The following is a 27,955-nucleotide window of genomic DNA, read 5'->3' on the forward strand; positions in this document are numbered from 1 at the left end:
GAGATCATCATTTATCACCATGTGGGTTGTTACAGTAAATCACAAACTTATAATATTTGAACCCAAATTAAAACCTTTGTCATTTTCAGGGTCATTCAGAGAGAGAAAAGGATTAGAGGACCCACAATCCTATAAATAGATATAACTTTTTCAGTTCATACGGACTATTTTTATTCTGCTCAAAAAGTAGCACATTAAAATAACTAATCTGTTGCTACTGATTTAATGTTGAGCTGGAAAGCATCTCATTTTGACCAAGAATTCAGTGCTGAATTTGATTAGTGGGACACAGTGGACAGCATAGAGGCACGTAACTCAATAAATAACCCCAAGTTTTCAGTGAAACTCTTCTTATGTTAGGTGGTAACTTTTTCGGGGTCGTCACAGGGGATCATCTGCCTCCATCTCACCCACACTCGGAAAAATTATGGTTCTTAAATGGTTCTTCAGATGGCTTCATGGTTCTTTAAAGAACCATCATACGTCAAAGAACCTTTTTATTTTGTGGATGGTTCTTCAGCTATTACAAATGGTTCTTTAAAGAACAAAAGGTTCTTCATCCTTAGCAATCTAAGTTTGATGGTGTAAATGGCATAAATATTTATTCACTATAATGAGGCTGTGAATTATACTGTGTGTTTTCTTTGTGTGCATGTGTGTGCGAAGGGGGAGGGCGGGTTACCTGGCAATTACCCTTTAAGAGAAGATGGTAGGAAACTGAATATTCAAATAAAAGTTAGAAATATTTGCTTAAAAATATACTGGTGGCAGGGGTGGGGGCCAAAGCCTAAAGACCCTAACCCCCCCCCCCCCCCCACACACACACACACACACCCCTAACCCCACAAACACATTATGAATATGGTGAGTTTACAAACAGTAGACACAATACACACATTCAAGTACTGTACTTTAGTTTTAAATTTTAATAAAGCATTACTATTTTCTACTCCAAGGCATTACTTTTGAGATTATTATATATTTTTGAAAATACAGCATAATGATAATACTAGTTATTGTAAACTTTACAAACCACCCAGCAGTATGTAAAGTCAAATTATAAGATACAAGTAAATAACAATTGCAGAACAGAATGTCAGTGTAATGAACACACACTTCGTTTTGACAAAGCACAGCTTAGGTAAATGATCTGAGTAGTTGTTCATCACTTAGCAATTTGTTAATATGTGTTTCGAGCCAAATAAATGACAGGGAGAGAGAGTGACGTCAGAACACGTCATACTATAACCTCCCGGGAGCGGACGGAGGGGGTTAGTCGTTGGGATGCGCATGCGCAGACAGAGTGCGCGAGCGGCGGGCCTTGACCTTTCGGGGAAAAAAACTCACGGACGGTGACAGCGAAACGGATAACAGTCTTCAGTACCTGCTGGACTTTGAAGCTGTGGATTCTGGGACTGTTAGAAAAGGTAAAACATTTCCATTAAAACCTTATTACTGTTTTGTTTTTGTTACTCGTCATTGTAGCTTGCTGTTAATGTTGTGCTAACAGTAGCGATTAGCTAGATACGTTAGCCGTTGAGGTCAGCGCAATTTAGTATCCGGTATACAGAAACTGTTTTCCTAACAAAACCACTGTTATAATTAAGTGAAGGTGCTCCCAGCTAATTTGAACCTTTGGCTTCTAAAATATGTGGTTCAATTGCGTGCTGCGTACATAACCTAATGTCAGCTAGACCGAAATTAAAATTTAATATATTGTTAAAGTCACTAAAATGGCGCCTGAAGCCTGTTGTGAGCTCTGTGTCTGCTCTAGAAACTCTGAAATTCTGTAGATCTGAGCCGTACATTAAATACTCACATGAACCTGTACTTTGAATTCTGTATGAGCTGTATAAAATACAGCTATGCATAAGAGTTTTGAATGAATAATTAGATTAGATAACTCTTCATTGTCTAATCGAATTATATAGAAATGAATAGAAAGTGGTTCTTTAGACTGATGCCATAGAAGAACCTGTTTTGGTGCCACAAAGAACCTTTCAAACAATGGTTTCAAACATGAGAAGGTGTGTCTTTGACTGTTCCTGCATAACTTAGTTTCGGACTAGTTGACAAGTTATGCTCCGGTCATTTGATGTTTCCAAGATAGATGTTCTTTTGTAATATAGTTAAATTTTTTTGTATATTTCATTTATCCACCATCATACATCATACATACAAGCTAAGAAGAGGTCGTTATACTAACAAGAGGTATCAACGCTGGGCCAAAGTTCAGCACATGGTTAAAGTTTGTAATCCAGCCAGGGTGTAAATATCACTCAGCAGCCAGAGCTGAAGCAGGTAGCATCAACACATAAATCTACTCTACCCGGCTTAAATCACAAGAGCACCTCTGACCAAAAAGCTGTAGATTTTTCTTGTTTGCACAAATTAATCCAGATTCACATTAACTGTGTTCACAGCTCCAACAAAATGAGGAAGAGGAGGGGCAGAAACACAGTTAGATTGAATTACAATTGGATGGAAGGCGAGGACAAGGAGAAGGAAGCTTTGGATGAGGAGGAAGAGAAGCAGCAGGAGCATCTTTAGGGATCCCTATGATGTCATTGAGGTTTGTTTCATTAATATGGTCCTCTCACAAAGAACGATGACATGTTTTAGTTCACGTACTTCCTGTATTAAATAGTGATATGCAAAATGTTGTGAAAAACCATGGAGCAGGTACGTATAGTGCATCTGCAGGTAAATGAACATCAAATCTCTAAGACAGACTGAAATCTGTATATTTATCACCCTTATGATAAAACCCATGTCAGCCATTGGTTTATGGACTTTGTATTTTGAAGCCTCAACATTTGCATTATTGCTGTTGCTATGTTGGGACCATATTAGGATGAGGGATCAGAATCTGGAGTCATGCACACTATTATTTCATTTAGTGTGTATCCATAAGATTCGTACAGCAGATCCAAGTTGTGCCTTGAAAACAGGAAAGTCGTCTGCATAGAGGAGAACTGTAATAGCAGGCTTGTACAAAGTGAGGCTTTGTGCTCACATTTGCTGCAAACACTCATTTTACCCTGTTTTGATGCAGATTTCACTTGAAATCAGGCAAGAACTGGACTTATTTTTTACAATGTGTTCTTGTGAATTGATTGTGTATAGCATTTGTTTGATTGATTTGACTTTCTGCAAGACAACAGTCGTCCACTGGCCAAAAAAGTTTTCCAAATACCTCCACGTGATCTAGCCTGGATTTAGAAAAGAATAGCAAAAAAAATCTGCACCTCCTGCTTCAGATGCAATTTGTGTTTGTGTGTTCAGAGGCAGCGGCGAGAGGGGAGACCTCGGGTCATCCAGCTGGAGAGCCTGACCAGGAGGAGTCGAACATTAACTCAGCTCTTCCAGGGCACCCTGCAGACTCGGCTGTTGGCATCGACGAGGGATGACGTGAACGCCAAACTGGAGTCCATCACAGGTCAACTGCAGGTATGCGAGTCAGACCTTCTGAGGAGGGTTTCACTTTTCTCTCTTCTTTATAATTGACTCTTTTCTCTCTCTTTCAGCTCCTTGTCTCAGAGTGGGAGGGATTTGAAGCACAAAGGGAGGAACTTGTCATTTGTTTGGCTGATATGGATGTCCGCCTGAGTGAGGTTGACCAGCTGACAGGAAACACCAGTGAAAAACTGAAACAACTGCAGGTGTGGGCTTGTTTTGATATGACATATATTTGATATGAAACATACGTCAGAGACATTGTCCTAAACTGGACTAACAAAGGACCATGAGTACAACATGAAAAGTACATTACATAGCGTAAGGCTGAAGTTCATTGATCATTTTAATCATAAACTTGTTGTTGAAATGTTTTTACTGAACATGCAAATATCTGCTGATGAAAATGTGTTGATTTATTGGTCTGTTATGAAGCTATTGCTATTTCTAATGTGTTTTATCACTTTCTGATGTTTTATTAATTAAACAATACATGTATTATTTGTTGTGTTATCTGTAGCTATAGTATTTATATATATATTTATTTATAGTATAGCAAATATATTTAATTATTACTGTTTAAAACACTAATATGTGACATGTATTAGTAGTGATGTTGTGCTGAGGGTTAAAATGCCTTTTTGACTTTTGGTAACTACAAAATGACAATAAACCATTAATATATGTCTATGCTGTGCTCGTATTTATTTTACCCTACTCAAATTCAATTTATGATGCATTTTATTTTGAAAGATTTAATGTTTTTTTAAAGAACCACTCAAAAAAGGTTCTTTAAAATGGTTCTTTTAAAGAACCATTTTTAAAAAGGTTCTTTGAAAAACCATTAAAGGTGCCCCAAAGAACCATTTCTTGATGGTTCTTTGGGGCACCTTTAAAGGTTCTTCAATGAACCACTGAAAGAAATGGTTCTTCAAAGAACCATTGTTTGAAAGGTTCTTTGTGGCACCAAAAAGGGTTCTTCTATGGCATCAGTCTAAAGAACCACTTTTGGTTCCAGTTGGCACCTTTATTTTTCTGAGTGCAGTCCCTAGCATCCTCCTGTGTCACACCAGCCTCTGCCTGTTCTCCTTCACCACATCCATGAATATCCTCTGTGGTTTTCCCTCTTTTCCTCCTGCCTGGCAGCTCCATCTTCAATATTCCCCACATAGCAAGCAGGTCTGGCCTGGATCTGGTATCAAGCCGGCACTGCTGGCTGACTTCTGGCATGATAATACGTATGTCATCCAGATATAGATTGGGCCTGGCGTAGATGGCCATGTTTATGTGATGGCATGCCACATCTGGCTCGATTGTGGTTTGGTGTATATGGCCCAGGCCCATAGAAAACAGGTCTTTCCTGGATCTGGTATCAAGCTGGCACTTCTGACTGACTGGTGTCATAGCAGGGTGTATGTCAACCAGATGTGGGCCAGGTCTGGCAGTAATGGCACTATTTATGTTCCTATTTTCCTATTTTAGTTAGAGCAACCAAATGGCATGTTTCAATACTATACTGCTATGGTAGCCAACATTTCAAATGCAGGTTTGACAGATTTGTGAGTGTACACTTTATCCAAAACCTAGTGAGGGTTTACTCACTGTCACCGGGTGGCTGTAGCTCAGGAGGTAGAGCAGGTCACCTACTAATCAGAAGGTTAGTGATTCAATCCTTGGCTCCTCCAATCTGCATGGCAACTGTATGAATGTAGTTACCCATACAGAAAAGAAATAGTAAAAACTTATATGTGATTACTCATGAAAGTGGCCACTTTCTCATTACTTTCATACATTGTTTTAGTAAGTATCCAAAACATACAAGTTTCATTATATAATTTTTCAAGGGATCTTACATCTGTTTTCACTCTTATATGCTTTTCATACAAGTTTCACACAAGACAGATACAAACTTTATAAGATTTATATATATCTTTTCCATATGGGTAGGAAGCACTCAGTTTAGAGAAAGTGTGTGATTGGGTGAATATGGCATGCTGTATAGAGCACTTACAGTAATCTGGGATAGTGAAAAGCATTATATACGAATCAGTCCATTCCCTGTCTGAACAGAGTTTTGTCATGTTACTTTTGCACTATTATGCACATGTTGTTATTACATGGCTTGATTAAGGTGCACATTAGGCTGACATCTGGTGCCAGAGCTGAAACTGTTCTTAGACCTGTCATCAAATAACAATTATTTCTAGGAGTTGTGCCAGCTCACTTATTGTTTTACCCATCATTAGAGAGCAGTTTAATAATAATAATAAAAAAAATCTGTAAAATTGGTATTTATAGGGTTGCTTGTTGCCACTGCTTAAAAGGTTCGTTTTCTATAAGGTATTTTGCCTTGTGCCTCCAACTTGTTAAACTACATTCTCTATAGGCAGCACAGAAAATTGTAGCTCACCTGGCAGCGAGCCACAAAGGAAACAGGCCCTCATGGTATATTGATAGCCTTGGCTCACATCAGAGTCCTTCACTGTCTGCTAGCAGTGTCCTGGTTATACATGCCTCACAAATTTTTAGCTTAGGGATAGAATTTGAATAAAAATGTCACAAATGATTTAGCGATAAAAATGTTCCTGTCCTCATGACATTCGTCCTTCACCTTGTGAAATAATTTGGCAGGCATCTAACAATGAGGTTTACTTATGCCATGACCTTGCAGCATTTCAGGAACAGCTTCATACAGAGAAGCGGGCTTGGGAATATAATGTTTAGAAACTGTTTTAAATAGGTTGTGGTTTGTAAAACATGAACTTGTTATAAAAAGAGAAGAATATGCTGATAAGTGCTGACTTCTGCTGCTCTGTTGTTCAATTCTATTTTAGAGGCTACTATAGGTGGACGTTGGCAAATATAACGTGAAACATGAAGACACAAACCAGTTAAACGATGAGAGTTTATTTCTGCGCCGTGAACGACAGTTTTGTCTGTTATTTATGCAAAGCTAACCACAGGAACAAGCCACTCACTATCAAGAGAACAGACTCATCCTGTATATCATTCACCATGCTCTTATTTTTAAAATCTAGCTCCTAGGCTGGTTGTCTTGAAATCTTTGAATCTGTGTTAAAGAATTTAGCAATTGGGAGGTTTGCTAATTTTCTAAACGTGACATGAAATTATGCATCAGCGTTGTTCATTATCTTAAATTATGTTAATAGAAGTCTTTCTCAGAGAAAGATTTAATTACAGTAACGGCCAACTGGGCAATGATATAGCATCATGTTGTTTTCTTGCCCTGGCTTAAACATTTTTCTCCTTACTTAAAACTTGTTAGTTAAAAAATGTATTATAGTGTATATTATAATGTATTTAAGGCAGTTAAATTACCTTTGGAAGGTGTGATTTGTATAAGAAATTGACAGAGTGAAAAGCAATGATTATGTGAACTGCATATCAAAAATCCAAATATAGATTGTAAAAACTACTTGAAACTTTTATGGGCAGCATAGCTGTTCACGTTCTGCATGTTCGCAAAGTCCCCCGGGCGATGACTGATGTAACTTATGGATCAGGTGCTTGCAGAGGTTCACATGTTATAGTGAATTTCCCTGATGGAGATGGAGGGAAAGGGGTGATTGAGCAAAGAGGGCAACAACATGAGAGGGGCGGGATAATTTGCTCGTGTCCATTCATTAGGTACATGCCGACTCTCTGATTTATTTATTCTGTCAATCATGGTAATGATCGGACAGTCCCTCCTCCAATCAGAGTCTAGATCACTGACTCATTTATGCAACAGGGTATCCCATAAACTTTGGGTCTGCTTTGACTTCTTCTGCCTGACATATTTCAGTGCTTTAATTGTTGATTCAGCAGCGCTGTGTTAGAAGATGAGCTACGATTTTTTTTTTTTTAAAGGCACCGCCTCATTTTTTTGTCCTTGTTCTGTTTTATGGATATTGTTGTATGAAAGACATCTCACTTTTCTTACGTGTCCATCAGCAGCCAGATCCTTTTAACATAACACTGCAACCTCAGTTATCTTTCTGTAGAAAACACTCATAGTGTATGAGCACACAGTTTCTGATGAATGCCGTGTGCCCTGTTGAGTAATACTTCTTCCATTAAATTCTTCTTCCATGTAAGCATAATACTGTGAAGAATAGAAATACAAACACATTGCAGAAACTCACCCAACACACAGCACAGTAGCACTTTTGTGTCCGATGGCCTTGATACTGAGCTGGATGTCAGGCGGAGAGCTTGATTGGAATTAAGGCTCTGCTGGAAGACCCAGCGGTGACGGCCACAGGAGGCTAATTGGTCTTTGGCATTTAGCACATTGTCGGTTGAAGTGAACAGACACATTGCCCCGTGTGCTTTGACTTGCAGGTTTGCATAAAATAGCAGAGAACAGCATGAAAAGAGGAGTGTAATTTATACATCCCAACCAGGGCAATTAGAGGACACCGGACCTATACACATATACTTGATCTTATTAACCATTCATTGTTATGCATTGCTGAAGTAGCTGTGGTTTTTTTTATGTTCAAAGAAGCGAAAGATTGATTTTGATAAGGACCACCTCATAAGCTGCTAAAGTGTTTATTTACTAATTTTCAAAGCTATTAAAAACTCTTAATGCATGAAGCTGGAAAGTGTCACAAAAATGCGTTTTTAAATTTTAATCCCAAACAGTCAAGATATGTATTTTCTTAACGAAGCCAAAAAGAGATAATGGCAAAAGGACAATCGGTGGCCACTTTGACTATATTTTTGAATTCTACTCATCTCAAGCTAAAGCAACAACACACAGCTTGTACGATGAGTACCTTTCTTCTTTCACAGTGCACATATCACACAAGATTTCAGTGCCGTTTGGCTTGACCTGCTGGTATTCATGGAGGCAGAGCAGAAGAGATCAGCTCTTTGCAGCCTCCCATGCTGGGCACCAGGGATCTCACTGAGTCATGTGTGTCTGGACTGTAGTTTCCCTCAGTGTCACCACTTTCCACAGAGTCTCTTTAATCAGCTCAGTGTTACTGGGATCATTAACAAGCCCATATCATAGTTTTTTTGTGTGTGTTTAATAGTTTAGGGTTTTCTTTGTTTGTTTAGCATTTAAAGGCCTGGAAGCATTTTCTCACTAGAACCACTGTTCCTAGGCAGCCTCTCTAATGATAATTATCTACGTAACTGTGTAACACATTTCCATAATAGCTGCTTGGCAGCTAGTTTATCAGTCTGCTGTTTGGTAGCTCTTAAATTGTTCTGCAACAAACAAACTGGCGATCACAAGTGACATAAAACATTTCTTGCCTCTGAAGAACTAAAGTTTTGGTTGTAACACTTTGCTACAATCCTGTTACATTTTTACCTCCACCAGCGAGGTTATGGTTTTGGTAGCATTTCCATGTCTTTTGGCCATTCTGTCTGTAAACACGTCAGCTTGAAAAGTTTTGAATGAATTCTGATAAAACTTTGTAGAGGTGTAGAGTAGGGTCATGTTCACAAGCCATTAAAATTTGGCTTACATCCACCAAGGTCTTCAAGGTCAGCTTCATGATATATCAGTCAAATATTGACAAAAAGCCTTGGTGCTTGGTGTGTGTGTGTACTGTCAACATATAGAGAGTATGGCTATAAGGATTTAAAATGTCGTGTCACATTTGACCTCTGACCTTTCCTTCAAGGTCAATATAATGATCTGAAGGTCATAATGATAATAATGTTATATTTTGACAGCATATAGGTATATAGGGAATGATAAGTGGGGATTCTATCATGTTTTGGACCTTAAAGGTCCAAAAGATAAAGTCAAACTTTTACAAAATGTCTCTTCAGTTCTGCTGTCTTTGGCTGTATTGGCCTCAAGTAGGAAATGATACTGGTATAAGGGGAATTTAAATGTCACATTATTGTTTGAATTCAAATATCACGTCACATTTTATCTCTGATTTATATTTTGCACCTTGACTTTTATCCCAAAATGTGTTATTTTCACTGCACTACAAACTTTTTAATGTATTTTTAAAAAGAGTAAGTAAGTAAGTAAAATGTATTTATATAGCACTTTTTATCGAAAAAAAATCACAAAGTGCTTCACAATAAAGCCAGAAATATAAATAAAATAATATTATAAAACAATGAAAAAATTAATTAAAAGCTCTTTTGTATAGAAATGTCTTCAGCTGCTTTTAAGAATCAATGGAGTCTACACAGCGTAAAGAAAATGGAAGAGAATTCCACAGCCTTGGTGCCTGAAAAGCCAGATCCCCACGTGTTTTGATCCTAGTACATGGAACTAACAGTAACTTCTGACCTGAAGACCTAAGTGCTCGGGAAGAAGCGTGAGGTTTCAACAGATCAGAGATATACTGGGGAGTTTCACAATGTAGTGTCACGGTTCTGGGTCATGTTGACCCAGCTTTGTTTTTCATGCTTTGGTGTTTTTCTAGATTATGATTTATGATTTGATTAATCAGTGATACTGTTGATTATGATTATTATTTAGTAGGCTTTGGTCAGTGTCAAGTCTGTCTCTCTCTGTCTAGTCCGTGTCTTAGTAAAGTGTGTTTTGTTTCCTGTTTTACTTTGAAGGTTCTTGTTCCTGTCTGATGTCAGTGTTCCGGCTTTGCTCTCCCTGTCTCGTTAGGTCTTATTTCTCCCAGCTGTGTTCCCCTTCTGTCTCTAATTCCTTGATGACTCCCTCAGTGTATTTAAGCCCAGTGTGTCTTTGTGTCAGTGTTGCGTCGTTAACGTCTGTTCACCCTCACGTCCTCTGTGTGTTCATTTGCCAGCCTGTCTATAGTTATTCTCTTCACCCAGTTTAGTTAGTGTTTTTCCTGTTCAGTTTCATACCAGCAATAAAGCTGTGTGCTTTGAGTTACTTCTGCCTCCGTGAGTCCTGCGTTTTGGGTCCTCTCTTCCTGCCTGCCTACACACAGACATGACATGTAGAGCTCTAAAAGTTAAAACTAAGATTTTAAAATGAAACCTAAAATTTACAGGCAACCAATGACGAGAAACCAAAACTGGAGCAATATGTGACATTTTGTTAGTGCCAGTTAAAATTCTTGCCGCAGCATTCTGTACAGTCTGAAGGCAATCCAAAGCTGATTTGGTGAAACAAGTAAAAAGACCATTACAATAATATAATAAGAGACGAAAACAGGGTGTTGTTGGAATGCTACTACGCAAGTAACCCTGGCGGAAGGGGCTACATGAATAGGATGAGGGACCTATGGATTCTTCGATACCCAACATCCACAATGACGGCGAAACAACTAGTATCTCAGTGTTCCAACATTCGAAAGAAGGGACTGCTCTCACAGCTAGAGATTGACGAGGTACAACATAAATGCTACGGCAAGGGGGAGCCAGGACGCCAGGTCAGGGGGGAGATATCATCACCCCCACCCGAGATTGGGTACCAAGCCCCAAGTGCGATAGGAGAAGGATCGTTGAGTGCGAGAGGAACTGACCTGAAAGATAGGATCATGGCCAAGTTTGAAACCTGGACCCCCCCGTAGCCGGTTACCAAGATTACGTGAAGTACCCTCAGAAGGTCTGCTAGATGACGTTAATGCAGCACTACGGACGATACCTACAGCCATGATTACCGACACTAACAAGCTGATCTACAATACGGCAGCAGTGATCAGTGAGATGCTTGGAGATGCTACAAGTTGAACAGCCACAAGGAGGCTAGAGGCTAAGATCAAGGTAGCACGGAGGGAGGTTAGCCAACTATCGGAGTTGCAGAAAGGCGCGATGAGGAAGGTGCCTAAGAAGTACAGGAAGCTGTCCATACCTGAGGCCATCACAGTGGCAGATATTCAAGAAAGGGTCTCCAGTATGAAGAGTTGGACTACTGGTTGAAGAAGCTGACTTCACTCCACGAGCACCTGGCAGCACAAATGAACCAGCTGCTAGTTGACGAGAGACACCTGGAATGGCTGTCTCTGACTGACCAACCTGTGCACTGCCTGGATTGATTACAAGAAGGCCTATGACTCAATGCCCCACACCTGGATCCTGGGATGCCTAGAACTATAAGATCAACAGGACCCTGAGAGCCTTCATCAGGAACTCAATGGGGATGTGGCGGACAACACTGGACATGACATCGGAATGTCGTTCGGGAAAGTGGAGGAAGGCGAGGAACCATCATGGAAGGACAGGCCCCTGCACAGTATGTACCACCGGCAGATAGAGGAGGTGGCTGATATCCAGAAATCCTAACAGTGGCTGGACAAAGCTGGACTGAAAGACAGCACGGAAGCACTAATCATGGCAGCACAGGAACAAGCACTAAGCACAAGATCCATTGAGGCTGGGGTCTATCACACCAGGCAAGACCCCAGGTGCAGGCTGTGTAAAGATGCTCCAGAGACAATCCAGCACATAACAGCAGGGTGCAAGATGCTAGCAGGCAAGGCATACATGGAACACCATAACCAAGTATAACCTGGAAGTCCCGGGGTCAAAATGGGAGATGCCCCCAAGGGTGATGGAGAATGACCGAGCTAAGATCCTGTGGGACTTCGAGATACAGATGGACAAAATGGTGGTGGCTAACCAACCGGACATAGTGGTGGTAGACAAACGGAAGAAGACGGCCGTAGTCATCGATGTAGCGGTTCCGAATGACAGCAACATCAGGAAGAAGGAACATATATAACACATACATAGACAGAAAAAACATCAAGCATGCCTTTTTCTTTTCCTGCCCACTTGCACAACAATCAGCTGATTTAAACTTGTGTGTAGGGAGGAGGAAAATGATAGAAAGGTCTACAGCTTTTTAGCAGTGGAAATGTGGACATTACTTTTATTTTTATTGCATAAAATGGCATTAGTATGATTGAAAAGGGCAGACTGCATCCAGGATTGAAACAACTGCATCTTTGCAAACATATGCACAGACAGCATGCTAACAGAAAGGTAGCAAAGAACCCATTGTGACATCAACACTGAGTGTATTCTTTAAATATATGGTAACATTAATTGCAATGCTTTAAGAAATCCTCTCTTGGATGTAAGCTCCTACATTTCATGACTGTGTGCAATAATACACTGTGAATATAGACCCTAAAGCTAAATGCAATTATTTTTAAAAGTATTATGTATTCTGCAAATGCAGCGCAAAGCATACCACACCGTATGTGAGCAACTGCAGACCAAGGACAAGTCTTACATGTTGAATAGACTCTTGGTACAGAGAGAGTTGGGGGGTATGCTCACTTTTGCTATTCAAACCTTTGATAAACGAGTCGGAGCAAAAAGAAATATTCATTCTTGAATCTTAAATCCTCACTTTAATTCAGTCCTCATCACCCATCATGCACTATTTCATCTGAGTTTGCCTTATTTCGTCACAGTGATTGTCAATAAATTCGTTAGGGCTGTTTCTCTCATAAAATCTCTTTTGGATCGTTTCATCATTTACTCCAGGGCTCATCAAATATTGAAACACTAACAGACAGGCTTGCTAGTTTAGACTGAAGTCAAAATCATCGAGATGACAAGCTGGACACCCCGAAGTATTTTCATGCTGCATTTTGTTTCATTTTTTTTTTCCACCCCAACTATTTTTCTTTTTTCTCCTCATAAAAATCCACTGATCTCTAAGATTTATAGACCATCGTGACGCTTTGCTCATACCAAAATATTTATTGCATGATACTCACATACATATGTTGATAAAACACCGATAGTTTTATCTAAAACCAAATAAAACTATCTCATAACAGCGATTTAAAAAGGCTGTAGCAGAATATACATCATGCCTCATTATGGGTGAAGAGGAATAGATGAGCTAAGCTGGATGTCAGCCTGTCCTTTCTAAAGTTCAAATACCAACATCTTTAATTAAAGGATCAAGTTATTCGGATGGTGGCACTAAGACCTGGAGATTAATGCACATCACAACACCATGAAACCTGTTGAATAACTTAATACGGGCAAACTATAAGGCATTCTGAGTCATATAAACAATTAATACCTGCAGTATTAAAGGGCATTTCTCAAATTAAAGTTCGCAAAGTGCTGCAAGCATTGTTAGTAATTATATATATATGTTTCCTTTCAATAATATACATTATTTTTTAATATGAGTTAGATTTAGAAACTAAAACTGCGCCGTTCTAATCATCAGTTATTAAATTCAAGAAGGTATCCAGAACAATCTTCAGTGCTTTCCTCGTATTTTGTCTTATTAATCTGTTATTAATAATTTTGTCTTATTAATCTGTGTCCACCGGCTACATTTTCTGGCTCATTAGCAGCTTGTTATTTCGACTTGCTACTTAGCTTGCAATAAGCATAGCACTGTGGCCTCATGGGAGAACGTGTGACCAGTTGGCCCCTGCAAAGTAGACATTGTTGCTTATGGATGAATACAAAATAGCACATATGCAGGAGCATCTTAATGGACCACAATAGAGCTATTCAAAATCTCAAGTATCTGTAAAAAAGAAATACAAATTAATGCGTCAAAGTACTCAAGTTCATGAGTAAGCCCTACTTGCATACATATTTAATACCTATCATTGCTATTCCTATCTTTTTCCAGGCTGGCTAACCTCTTAGTCAGTGTCAGGCTCAGTCTTGAGTTTCAACAACCTCTCAAGGAAGACATTAGAAACAACCAATTAGGAAAGAAGTAGATGGCAGCAATTTTCATCAACCCTGAGAAGAAAAGAAGATGCAGCACAGTCAATTAACATGCATTCTGTAATGACAGCATCATCCCACTGAACCCACACACACTCATCCATTCAACCGAGACGTACCGCTCTCTATTGATCAGACCGGTAAAGAATGTTGTGCATTATACGGCTTTGAGCTCACTATTATTCATCGTCACTGAAAAAAAAAAAAAAACTAAAACGCTGTGGGAGAAATAACGTAAATAGGTGCTCGTAGGAGGTGATGCTCGGGTATAGCTGTCTCTATGCAGGTGTATCGCTTTGGGGTGGTGGCTATTACAAGAAGGAGCAATGGTGCACACCCCAAAATGTCCAAACAAACTCTGTACTCTGTACTTCTTAGTGTGGTGTATAAAATTGCCTCAGTTTGGTATATAGAGATAACGCTAAATGAGGACGTAACTGAGCTAGCCACCTGATATGATCTTAACATTCTAGTAACATCATATTGTTGCTTCAAGGTTAACATCGCAACTGACCAATCATTCTAGCCACCTTTGTAAGGTGGCTATAGTTATCATTGTTCTTTCAGGCGCTCCTTTTAGGGGTCGCCACAACGGATCATCTGCCTCTATCTTACTCTCCCTGTTATTCTCTTGTGGGAACTCCAGGCCTCCTGCAGATTTTAGATCTCACCCTTGGTCAACACACCTGAATTAAATGATTAGTTCATTACCAGGCCTCTGGAGACTTCAAGACATGTTGAGGAGATCATTAGCAATTTGAATCAGCTGTAGTGGATCAAGGATACATCTAAAACCTGCAGGACACCGACACTCGAGGGCTGGAGTTGCCTACCTCTGCTCTAGTGTCACGCCAACCCTCTGCAAGTCCTCTTTCACTGCATCTATAAACCTTTTCTGTGGTCATCTTTTTCCTCCTGCCTAGTAGTTCCAACTTCAACATCTATTGTCCAGTATATACAGTGTGCATCCTCTGCACATGTCCAGACCATAATCACTCCCAATGAAAATCTTCCACCCTGCAAACTCAGGCTTGGCCTCCTATACATTTGCTAGTACCAAACTAAACATCGCAGCAGGTCTCACTACCATCGTGCAAACCTTGCTGCTATCCTTCTTCATGGTTCAAATCAGGTATTTAAACTCATCTACTCCTTGCATCTATCCATTTTCTTAAGAACTTATCAAATTCAGGGTCATGGGAGAGATGAAGACCCATATGACCTGTCAAAGGGCAAAAGTTGGGATACACCCTGGACAAGTCTAGTTCCACTTCACTCCTACAGCCAATTTAGAATCACCAGTTAACCTGATATTTGTCTTTGGACCACAAGAGCCAGAGAGCATGGCACCACAGTTCCACCCAAGCTGGCCAACTGTATAACAGTATTGACCATGTTAACATGTTTGCTAGTTAAGGGGCACAGATTAGTTGGAATGGCTGTATGTGAGTATGATACTGTATCACCATGTTAGTTTTGTTTCTACATCATAATACTGCCTCGTAAATTAACAGAACAAATTGGAACAAGCTCAATAAAGTGTGTGTGTGTGTGTGTGTGTGTGTGTGTGTGTGTGTGTGTGTGTGTGTGTGTGTGTGTGTGTGTGTGTGTGTGTGGTGCAGTAAGAGGTGGGTGGAGCTGTGTTTAATACTCCCTTCATCTTCAGTTGATTATACACTTGCAGAACCACGCAAAACATTCAGTCTGAGAAAATATTGTGGAGGCACATGAAGATTTAATTAATCTGAGCAGAAGGGACATAATTAAAAACAAACTGGTCGCATTTAGAGTCTTTAAATTACGTTGGGTGATCACTGAGATGGAGCTCAGGTGTGCTCAGTGATTATTAACAAGCAACAGCTGAGCTCCCTGATCGAGGCCAGAGCGGCAATGAATTCCCATGCTTCCCTGTTCTTTTAAGTTGAAGGCAAGTGGAATCTAATCAGCAGAGAATGGATCTGCCTACCAAATGGGAACATCCAAGGGAGGGTTTTTAATGATTAAATGGGGGGAAAGAAACACACGCATGTAAAAATCACACAGGGCTGTCAATAGGACATACAAGGCTTATTTATAAAGGTCTCAACTTCAGGTTTTTGTGGCCAGAAATATTCATCTGCCTGATAATAAAACATTGATTGTGAAACGGTGGGTTTAAATACCAGCAGTCAACATTGAAAGAAAGCACCAAACAAAGCTGAATAGAAATTATATAAAACTGGCTGAATATGATTCAGCTGAAATCAATAGAAGCTCAGGGTCAGCCCTTTGTTGGTGTCATTCTGAATGAAAAATAACTGTGTGCATATGCCATGGTATTCAGAAATCAAGCTCCCAACAGACTTGACTGGAGGACAGAATTATATCACCAGGTCCAAACTAAGCAGGTGTTCCAGCTCTACGTGGACAGGACGTTAAACTTGCTAAACTACTGCTGCATCGAGGGTCTTTTGATGGGTCCTGTAACACGACTGGCTTCAGTTACAAAAATGTGCGTGAGAACAAAGGCTGTGCTGTGAATACGATGTGGTTTGTGAGTATCACCGACACTTTAGCATTTTATGATGGAAAACTACATGTATGAATTGAGCACTTGTGGGAGAAGATGAGCCTAAATAATAAATAAGACTAAGCAGTCTGAGACATTTTAATTGCATGCCGTGGAACTGAAAGCTTTTAGCTTTCAGTGGCAGTTTCACTGGGTTTTGTGGTTAGTCTGTTTGTCAACTAAGGACTAAACTTTTAACCCTTCAAATTTTAAAAAAGGAGGAAATCAGAACACCCATTAAGCGTTGGACTACCTTTAGAGCAAGTTGCTCCTGACAATGAGTATGTACATTCAATGAGCTCCTCTATCATGCATGTAATTGTGAAACTGTGCCTGTATAAAACAATATTACAGTGGGTTTTTGTGCATGTGTGTGTTTTCTTAGTATATTATCTGTGGTGCTTCACCAAAGTAATATAACTCCAGTGTTGAGAAATATTGTAAGATTCGCCCGCTTCAGGAAAAAGCTGTTCTTGTGTAAAGGCCTTAAAACGTCTGTAGAGCTAAAGGTAGCGAGTCAGTGCTTTCCCACTTTTTAATTCATAAATTGTGGTAACTTAGCACTTGCTATCATTGCCACATACCTACAACTAAAGTTTCCCACTTCAGAGACTTCTGAATTTGAAACCAATTGCAAGAAGCTATTATTACTTAATAGACCTCAAGCGGCTTGAAGCTTGAAAACCAAAGTAGGCTAATGGTTAGCTTTATCCAGGAAAAAAAACAAACCCAAAACACATCAGTTAAAAAAAGAGAAAGACATGTAGCCTCATTAAATGCACTTTGCTCAGCTGAATCAATACAATTAATGCCAGATTTACTTTGGAAAAACCAAAGATTTCTGGATTCTGAAAAAGAAACAGTGATGTGTTTTATTTTATACGTACTCAGGAACTCTGGCATCATAAATATTCGTCCTCTTATTAAATAGGAGGCATTTGCATTTGGTATCAGAGCTCTTAAACTGGAATTAGGTGTTAATGAACAGGCTGCTTGTTAGTGGTTTTCACAATGACATAGTGAACCTGTTGTTATGTGCTGAGAGGGATGTCTCCAAGACACAGACAACCTCCCTCAGCTTCCATTGGAAGTATTTACACGTTACCATAGAAACTAGTTTCAGCTAAGTTAAAAACATTTCTGAGGAAAAACACATAACATTAATAAATCCTTAAGGATGTTGTACAGGGTTCAAGTTTAGGGACTCTTTTTCTTCTCTCATTAAATTCTTTGGATACTTGTGTTTTAACTGAAGCTGTTTAAGGTTAACACATTATCACATGATGTTAGTCTACTGACAGAATTAGACAAAATCTATTAAGCTGAACTTGGTGAAGCCAATGGATAAAAGAAAAGAATAATGGGGTGCACGCTGGATTTTCTTTTTAAAGATCAGTCCCATCAGTACTGTAGCTTTTGAACAGTCATGCCAGAAAACTGCTAGCAACCTCTCACCATGAAAACGGCCACCCAGAGGTGACAGGCTCCACCCGCTCTAGTAAAACGTAAAACAGTAAATCAGTCGTTGATTGGAGTGTTATCACAGGAGAAAAAAATCTACTCAAAAGGTGAGTGTGGAAAAATTGAATGACAGTTTGCAGTGTTGGTCAGTTGCTCAGAAGACTGCATTGATTAACAATTTTTAAATTAATTACTATATTAGAATATTGGCCTCCTCATTTTAACCTTTGACTTTTATTCTGTCTAGGTGCTTTTAAGAAGAATGATACCACTAGTCATTTCAGGTGGTGCCACAAGGAGAAATTATAACTGCAGCTGTAGCAGTATATTGTAACATAAACCACAATTTTCTTTAACTTTTAGGTTTGGGTGTCCAAACTTAACGTGAAAGCAAATGTTAAAACACACACACAAAAAATAATAATCTGAATAATAATAATAATAAAATAATAAAAATAATGATTCTGAGCCACAGACTTTTGCCATATTGCACTGGCAGCAGATCATCACGCTTTAAAAATGTAGAATGGTGATTGCTTTTGCAGACCTAAGAGATAAGGAGTCAAATACAAAGTAAACATTTAATGTTTAATTGTCCAGAGAGTTACAAAAAATCCAAATCCAAGTCTTTATGAAAAAGCAAAGTCACCGAATCCAACTCTCTAGAGGCAATCAAGAAGATTGGAAACATAAGGTTAACCAGACACGGCTGAAACTAATCAAGCATAAAAGTGGTAAATGGACTGGTTCTTCTATAGAGCTGTTCTGCACTGCCTGAGAACTCAAAACACTTTATATAACATACCTTATTCACCCATTCACACCTATTCATACAAACATTTGTTGTGTGCATCATATCTTACATTCACACTGCAACAGATGCATTGGAGAGCAACTTGTTATCAATATTTTGTCCAAGGATGTTTGGATATGAACTTAGATGATAAGATGATAACACTGTTAGACAAAAACTGAAATAAAACAGGAAGTAACATAACAGAGACATAAAGACTAAAACAGACAGAGACTTAAATACAAGACGCAGAAAAACACATGGAAGTCAGGATAAACTGAAAATCAAAAAATTAAATATAAACTACAACTGTAACCACAAACGGGAACTAGACTGTGAAAGGTAGCAAAAACAAAAACTATGAAACCTAAAGCCTAAACTGAGTCTCTAATCATAAACAAAGAAGCCATCCAGAAAATATCTGCTACATATAAAGCAAAACAATTAAACTTGTCCCAAACCCAAAAATTAATACAAAAAACTCAAAGCCACAAGCCTAGGGTCAGTTACCTCTCTGTTCCCCGCATTGCCATGACCAATGTGGCGAGGCACAAGGCAGGTCTGGGCTCAGCCCAAAAAACCCTTGCCCCAGAGGCAACAGCAGATCCCATATTTTTTTACATTTGTTTCTTTGTTCTGGGGGACTCTGCTTAAAGCATATTGTAGGCAGCCTAACTCATACATCAGACAGTGACAATTACATTTACTGACTTTTTTTTAAAGGTGAAAAATGTCCAAAAATCTGTCCTCATTCAACCAGAAAAAATACTATCCATGACATATGTTATGGATTGCCTGTTCAGTCACAATTTACCATTCACAACTTACCGTGGTCCCGTTATAGTTTGAATAACTTATCAAAGTTAATTTTTATCAAATATTTGTTGCATGTTTTGTGGTTTAAATGAAAATAAACTACATGGGAGAATCTTGTTTTTGCTGACCTTGACTGGTTTGCCTTCTCACATTCCTGATGTGATGTATTTCATAAACTTCAGTCTGTATTGGTACAATGCGATTATAATGGATAATTGTGGAATTGTGGGCAGGGATGAAAACTTTTTGCAGAGACCGCACTGTGGATAGATAATTGATTATTAGACCTGTAGTGCCATAAATCCGTCATGAAAACTGCCTCTGTTTGAACAAAAGTTTTCTTTGTCACTTTTGAGGTTTTTCCTTTTGTTTCTTTTATTTAACCATCACCTTGAAAGGTCCACAGACGCTGAATTCAGTTTAGATATTACAAGTGTAGAAAATGAGAGTTTTGAAATGTTGTCTTCAATAGAGAAAAGTGAAGTAAATGATCTATTTCAACTTTTATAATCCATACCCATGTCACGCTGATCGCAAGTTTGCAACTCTTTGTGTCCTTGCATCAATCCCTCATCTATTTCACTCTTTATGCTCGTGTCCAAAGGCCAACAAGCTGACCTCCAGCTGAATATACCTTGTTTGTGCTTCCTCTTTCAGGGCTTTGAAGAGAGTTGTCGGGAACACGCCCCTCATGCAATATTCATAAGGCAAACTCCCCATTGATTCAGCTGCTGTTTAATCTCAGCAGTGGCACGATATTTTCCCACGTCAAAGTCACCGTCACCAATCCCTCGGCTTCAGCTGTCACCTGCTCCACCCTGCACCAACTGAGGTGACTTCAGGGATACGGTGGGAAGATTAGACACTTTTCTTAACAATAGCAAGTGCGACTTTCACAGCCAGAAGAACTTGAGCAAAGTATATTACAGGATTAGTCTGTGAAGGGCATCTAAAAAAATGTTTTTTAATGTATTACTTCTATTTCAGTTTATGAAGTAATAAGCACCAACTGTTTTGGGAGGGGAGAGAAAAGTTTGACATAGTGTAATGTAGAATAAAGCATGCAAAAGCATTAAATTTCTAGGAAAACATGCGAAACTGTGCACTTGTATAACTGGTGTTAGAAGCCACTTACACTGATCCCACTAACCTTTCATATATCTATGTCGTTATAACGTTATCGTACAAATACTATAATTCTAAACTGTTCATTTAACGAAAAGCTATAAATCATGTTTTAAACCATTTGGTTTTACAGCTCCTTTTGACTTTATGGTATTTTTAAGAGTTTTTAGGTAACTGCAAATCTGTGAGGGTTTTAGGTGCACCAGGCACTGTTGAAGATGTACATTTTAATGCATGATCTGTGAAGCAGCAGCCAAACACTTCTGGTAACTACTGAAAACTTCTACTGAGAAAAAATTGTATTCCCCAACCAGTTGATGCAGATTTTTCTAAATGTTGTTGTGTTGTTAAACACTGGCTAACTACTCCCCAAGCAGTAGCGAAAGTCAATAAAGCGCATTGCATATTGGGACTGAAGAACATCTGCCTTTAAAGTAAAAGTTCCCTTACTGCTGCAGCCAATATGTTTTCAACACAGCACCTTTTACCTTAAAGGAAAACAGTCAGTTTATGGTTACAGTTTTACTGCCGCTTGGAAGTAGTTGGCCAGTGTTTTCATGGGAGTCAGTGTCTTCCACACAAACTATAGGTGACGATGGCAATCTGCTAGCAACCAAAGCAATTGCAAGGAGGTTTTGGGCAACCAGTGGTTGCCAGTGAGTTACTGAGCCTGTGTGACTGGGGCATAAAAAAAAGATTCCAAATGGATGATCACTAAAGCCATTTTCAGACACAAACTCCAGAAAATGTTGGGAGGACATTGTTAAAAGTTTTCCAGCAGAGCAGTTGAGTTCTCACTACTGGGAATAAGCCACTTGTTATAGATGAGGAACTCCCTGAAAACCCAGGACAAGCACTCATTAGCAGTGCAACTACCCAACAATTAACCTTTCCTGTGTTCACAGTGACACATCAACTGGACTTTGTACTAGAGACCTGGGAAGTTAAAGACTGAATATCAAATCCAACTACATGAGACATTTGACTCAACACTTTAGTCAGGTAATCGCTACAGTTCAGGAATGTTTTTCAGCTGCTATTTTATTTGTTTAGTTTTTTTTTTTTTTAGCAATGTGTCACTTTGAAATGAAAATTCAAAACTATTAAATATGTTCATATGTGACTCTAAAAACCTTAAATTGCACAGAATGAAATGGTACTTTTGCATCAGTGACTGACTCATTGGCCCATTTGTTAGATGTACTTTACACTAAAGGCTCCCTCCTACCCTGTCACAAACACAGACAGCAGCCTTGTACTTGACGGGATGATGGTCACATTTATCCACAATGAATGCAGTCATACCAGCATTATCGACCACCTACAGTCTGACTAATTGGAAAAGGCTTGGATCCTTGAATATTTCATATGAGACATTACTTATAGGATCAAAATGAGCTTTTATTTGTCTATAATGACCCCAAAGGTTAAGAACTCCCTCGCCACTGAGGCACTCTCTGTGCAGCGAGGGAGCACTCACTCAGCTAATGAAATTCACAAGTCCATCAGCAGCTTGATGCAGTGGTCACTGTCAGACCACAGATGTTATGAGAAAAAAACTGCACAGAAGAAAATAAATTGCCCATTTTCACCCCAAAATGATCAATACAAGCGAAGTTCCAAACACAGCAGCATATTATTCATGTTATTTTTGACAAGGAGAAGTGCTATGATATAGTGATATGAAGTAGTGTATTTGTCACATTTACTGGTACATTCATGCTGATTGGGTTACTGTTATAATCTTACATATCATGAGATGTAAGATTATCATATCTTTTTTTCTTAATCTTTATGCGAGCTGTCTATGAAATTGTTATACTATAGCAATGCACATTCTACCCAAGTGCACTGGGCCACCAACATTCGGTTAGTTTGAGTATGATTTCTAAAATTGAATAGATATCTTAGAGCAGTGTTTCCCCACCACATAGGTGTTCCGTGAGAAATGATCAGGTGTGGAAGATTATCTGGTTCCACCTGATTACTCTAAGCCAGCGGTCCCCAACCTAATTTGTGCCCGACAATATTTTCACGGACCGGCCTTTAAGGTTTTGCGGATAAATACAACAAAATGAAACTAGTACCAGGACCGAAAAAAAGAAGATTTATTCATAACACACGTGAAAAGACCCAGGAAAACAGAGTTTACGGGGGAAAAAAAAACGATAACAAAATAATGCTGAAAACCGATAAAAACCCTGAAAACCATACATTTCACACCCGAGTCTCAACTCTCGTGGCCCGGTACCAAACCGGTTCGTGGCCCGGGGGTTGGGAACCGCTGCTCTAAGCGACTGGCTGAGTAACGGGCAGAACAATTACATTCTCTTCCACTAGAGGGCAGTACAACTACCTGCTCTAATTAAAAGGGTTGCCAACTGCGAGTAAAACAGAAGAAGACGAAGAAGGAAATTACATAAAAGTCATGCTGTGAGTAAGACAACAAATATTTGGGGGAAAAAAGTAGTCAACGTGACCTGGGTCCTGGAGAAAGATTCTGAACCAGATGAAGGCCGTAGCATGAGTAGTGATCAGAAGAAAGCAAGAAAGGTATACTAGGGACAAACTGAACCAATTCTGGTGTGTGGGGAAAAACTATCAATATGCTTTTTGTGACATTTTTGTTTGGTGGTGTGCTGTATGATTTTTCTAATGTGAAATGTGGTTGGGATACACTGTCTTAGAGAACACTATGTCACTGTTTCCCAAGTTAAGCCGCAGAATGGATACAACTGTGAATGTTTTTGTGCTCTACAAGGGTACTTATTAAGAACATGTTTGAAAGGGAATGCAACGCAAAGAGGAGCTGAGCTGTGACAAACTGATGGGTACCCTGGCCTGGGGACGAAGGGCAATTGTGTTTGGACTGAGGAAACTTTACTGAGTTTTAGTTTCATGGAGGCACAAGTGATCATATTGGGATGAGGGTAAACTGTTAAGTTATTAGCCAAGGATAGCAGCTGAGTGTAGCAAGCTGCATTCTGGTGATCTACAGGTAGCAGGTAGCTGCACCACCTGTATCTTCATCAACCTTCAGTCAAAGCTTACATACTTCTAACTTTTGGCCTAAATAACATTTAAATTGGTGTGTTATCAGAAAAATATTATATAAATATATTTAAAAAAAATACCCCATACAGTTGTCATGAGGGGAAATCGGCTATAGATACCAAACCATGTGTAAGTAATTGTAGGCATACTTATTTCTACCGTAAAGTTGTGCAATTTACTTTGAGCTCTGTGAGGGCCAGAGACAGTCTTATATGTTGGCCATTCAAAGAATTGTAGCTTTTATAATTTCTACATTGGCTTCACTTTTCAGACACTTGGCTATAGCGACAGTATTAGCTGGGAGGTATTAAAAAGCTCTTCAGAGCTGAGGGGAACTGGAAATTCAGTGTTCCTCATAATGACCTCATCCACAGCACAGGAGTAAATGTATTTACTTTCCATCACTGATAAAGATGTGTGCTAATCCTGGGGATCAAATAAGCAATCATATCACCAAAGTTTATTGGGTTTTCAGTGGCTCAAATAAGCCACACAAAGCACAACAGGAAATTTGAAAGTGTCCCCATAATCCCTTTATTTTCCGTTGGCCTGAATAGCAAACATAATGTGGCTAACTCCAGTAATATAAATTTAATTGCTGCTATTAGTGTCACAATGAGGCTGTTGAAGGTTTGTGTATAAAATTGTCAGGGTTGGAGGTTTTTTTCTCTCTTGATTGGTTGGGCTTTGTTGGATGTCTCTGTTTGACAAAAAACTCGTCATCACATCTACTCTTTCTGAAATCAGACACTTTCCAAGTGCAAGATGAGACCAGAACTCTGCATCCGTCATTCACATCCAAATATAGTTTATACAAGTACTCCGTAATAAGAAAGAGTACCCTACCAGTGTTGCCTCTGGCATTTCAACGCAGATCAAAGAGCTGCATGGCAGAAATGTCAGTGTTTACTAAATATTTCATCTTTTCAACGTGACCACTGAATAGTGGGGTAAAATCTCGCAGGACTAAAATATATGACCAAATTAGCTGTTCAATTACCATATCAAAAGTGTCTGCAGTTTCACAGCTCACTTGGGTGGGGTTGGAAAACCATACAAAAAACAAATATCTGTGTTGTTTCTTTGTGAATTATCTACGGTATTATTATGCAGTGATGATATGAACTGAAACCCAGTTGTCAACACTTCAACTGCAACAAATAACACTATAAAAATTGTGAATGAAATATTTATTTTCTTGCATTTTGACTTTATTAGAAAGAGGCATTTGAATCAGCGAGAGACTAGAAAGGTTTTATAGTACTTTAAACTTTAAGGTGAGGAGATTTGGGGGCACATTAGTGCCGTTGTTAACACTCTCACTTCACAGCAAGAAGGCTCTGAGTTCAAACATGCTTTTTGGGTGAAGCCTTTCTTACTGTGGATTCCTCCAAGTACTCCAGCTTCCTTCCACAGTCCAAAAACATGGATGTTAGGTTAATTGTCTGTCGTTGAGAAACTAGTTACCTGGGTTTAGTGAATATGTGAATATGGCACAAATTGTTTTAAGACCTCTCTCTTTCCCTATCTTTCCCTTATTCTGATTGGCTGCCTATAACAAACAGAATGTTTGAACACCAGAAGGTTGGTATGTCTGAGAGGACCATGATAAGGAAATGAGCGCTTTCATTGATGTAATAAAGAGCCAAGAGTGGCCTGATAACTAAGCTTTTTTAATTTTAGCCATGTTTAATATAAAGATAATCTAATCTTTCTTAGACCTACCTCTTGTTTGGGGTACATTTTTAATTTCTTGGGATTAGTTTTACCTAATTACATCATTTTTACATACATAAAAAAACTCACATGGCAACAACAGGTTCATGTTATAGCATAACACAGTAAAGCTGCGTATTATGAAAGTTACAACATATGAAAATAGCATGAATTATAATTAGCGGCAGCAAAGCCACAATGTGATGTGCTTCTCTTGCACTATATGAGGACGCGTGGTCTCAGGAGGAAAAGAAAATTCATATTTATTTCACACATTCTTAAGAGTTCGTTAGGATGACAATGTTTCTGTTTGATCCAGCTTGAACTTCTTGAACTTCACAAACTCACTGTTCTGATTGTTGAGTCACTAAAACATAATAAATGGAAAATACTTGATGGTCAGTTCAACACAGAACTTGATAGATCTTTTACTGAAAATGAATCTGTTCAGTGATGTGTGGCCATATAGTGAAAGCTTACTAAATACTTAGTATGTGGGGTCAATTACTTATTTACAATATTTATTAAGTTCCGGAAACATTTAAGCCACAGAATTGATTTCCAAAAGTCATGCTGGCTGAGTGGTGCTCAAAACGGCAACTGTCTTATACAACGCTTCTCGCAAATCTCATCAGAAGGATATTGATTTAATAAATCCACATATTGTCATTGAGAATCTCATGGGTACATAATGGCACAATTTTAGGTCTACTGAAGCAATTATCTGTGCAAAGCTCTTATTGGATATGGCAGCAATGACTTCAGAGTTAAACTTCAAAGTCACAGCTGGAGCTACCACATATTGAACAAGTCCTCCAACTAAACGATCATATCAGTTATTGACTCCTACTGTCGGACACGACTTAAGTCAGGATTCAGATGAACTTATGCAGTCGTGCTACATCTAATTAACATCTAAGTAAGTTTATGTAAATATAACATGGTCAGCTCAACAGCCTATCTCTCAAAATTCTACCAGCGTGCATGTTGCAGCTGGTTTACTTAAAGTAAAAGGTTAGTGAGAACATGCACAGGACCTCCAGACCAGTTCCGAACCATGACAGGTTACGTTGATAGTGAATGGGTACCTTTAGGCCATGAAAGAGCTTGCACAAATGACCTGTGGGGGTTGTTTTCTTGTGAAGGACAGTCATCTTATCAAATATTTGCTTAATTATACATTTGGTAGACACAGAGCACTATTACTTTTCATTTGGTACTTTTTTCTACCAGTATTCAAACCATTAGTTTCCACCTACTCCCTAGTGAAAGGTCTGGCTATGTAGGAGTTAACTCAATAAGATCACTTTGATCATTTGACTAAAAAAGGTTTGAGAGCAATAAAACTGAAAAATAAGCTGTAACAGACTGAACTGAAAGCAACTGTATTGTTGGGAGATATGTAATTACTCATGGGTTGGTCACAGTCCATGAGTCCACAGACATTGTTAAACTGAAGACTTTTCATATACTGTAAATAGCTCTATCTATGAGATGATTTTAAGACATGCACAGTGTCTTCCCCATTCAAGATCTGGCATGTTTTTCTTCAATCAAAAACACTTGGATATTGCATTTGACTTTCCAGGTAAACACACCTTACCATATGTGTGTACAGAGTTTCAAACCTGTCGTTGATTGCTGACATGTTGTGGAGGCAGAGGGCTCGCTAAAGCTTTGTGGTCTAGGCACAGGCTGTCAGAGCGCAGAGCTGACCTTACATCAGGGAAACCTGCAGAGAACGTCAAGCAGCCTCAGCAGCGCTCTTTTCAAGAACTAGGTACTAGCCGGGAGGCTGGGGGAGTCTATTTTTGTTTATCTTTCATGTCAGGAACCACCCAGGGATACGACTGAGCCTAGTTGTTGTTAATTGCACACACCACCTCAGTTAAGCTTTAATTACTTTACTGTGAGGCTCATTGTGCTGGATTGTCACTTCATCTTTCAGGGAAGTGTTGGATCCAAAGACATGCTAATGATCTCATATGGTTAAAAAAAAAGGGGACCGTGGTACTCTACACAGCCTCATGAATAAATGCTAATCGGTCTGGTTGTGACTCAAACGGAGGGCAATTCAGGTGCAAGAAACTGTAACCATGGGAGCAACTTTAGTAAACAATGTCCACTCTTATACGTTATTTCTTAAAACTAAGCAAAGCAAACCTTTAGGTACCGGACTCAAAAAATTGAGGAAATACTGATCATAACAAACAAAGGAGTGGGTGACCCAGGAGGAAACAAAGTCCTGATATTTTATTTGTTTCTGTTATGGCTGGTACCACATGTAAAACATCAGGATACAACCACAAGTTATTTAACACCAAATGCGCCACACACACCGAACACGCTACAAGAAC

General features: G+C 39.1%; 1 protein-coding gene and 1 long non-coding RNA gene across 2 annotated transcripts; both read left to right on the forward strand.

Annotated features, from left to right (window-relative positions):
* Positions 1-1,313: 1,313 nt before the first annotated feature.
* Positions 1,314-4,093, forward strand: LOC143420312 (uncharacterized). Its single transcript, XM_076888205.1, has 4 exons — positions 1,314-1,427; positions 2,424-2,572; positions 3,286-3,450; positions 3,528-4,093. The coding sequence occupies exons 2-4, from the start codon at positions 2,516-2,518 to the stop codon at positions 3,693-3,695; spliced, it is 390 nt and encodes a 129-aa protein (XP_076744320.1). The 5' UTR covers positions 1,314-1,427; positions 2,424-2,515; the 3' UTR covers positions 3,696-4,093.
* A 12,201-nt stretch (positions 4,094-16,294) lies between these two features.
* Positions 16,295-21,838, forward strand: LOC143420516 (uncharacterized). The gene is made up of 3 exons (XR_013100348.1): positions 16,295-16,618; positions 20,361-20,535; positions 21,734-21,838. It is a non-coding gene; the product is annotated as an uncharacterized LOC143420516 (long non-coding RNA).
* Positions 21,839-27,955: the final 6,117 nt, after the last annotated feature.

Source organism: Maylandia zebra, linkage group LG9, assembly GCF_041146795.1.
Source record: "Maylandia zebra isolate NMK-2024a linkage group LG9, Mzebra_GT3a, whole genome shotgun sequence".
NCBI classification, from domain to species: Eukaryota; Metazoa; Chordata; class Actinopteri; order Cichliformes; family Cichlidae; genus Maylandia; species Maylandia zebra.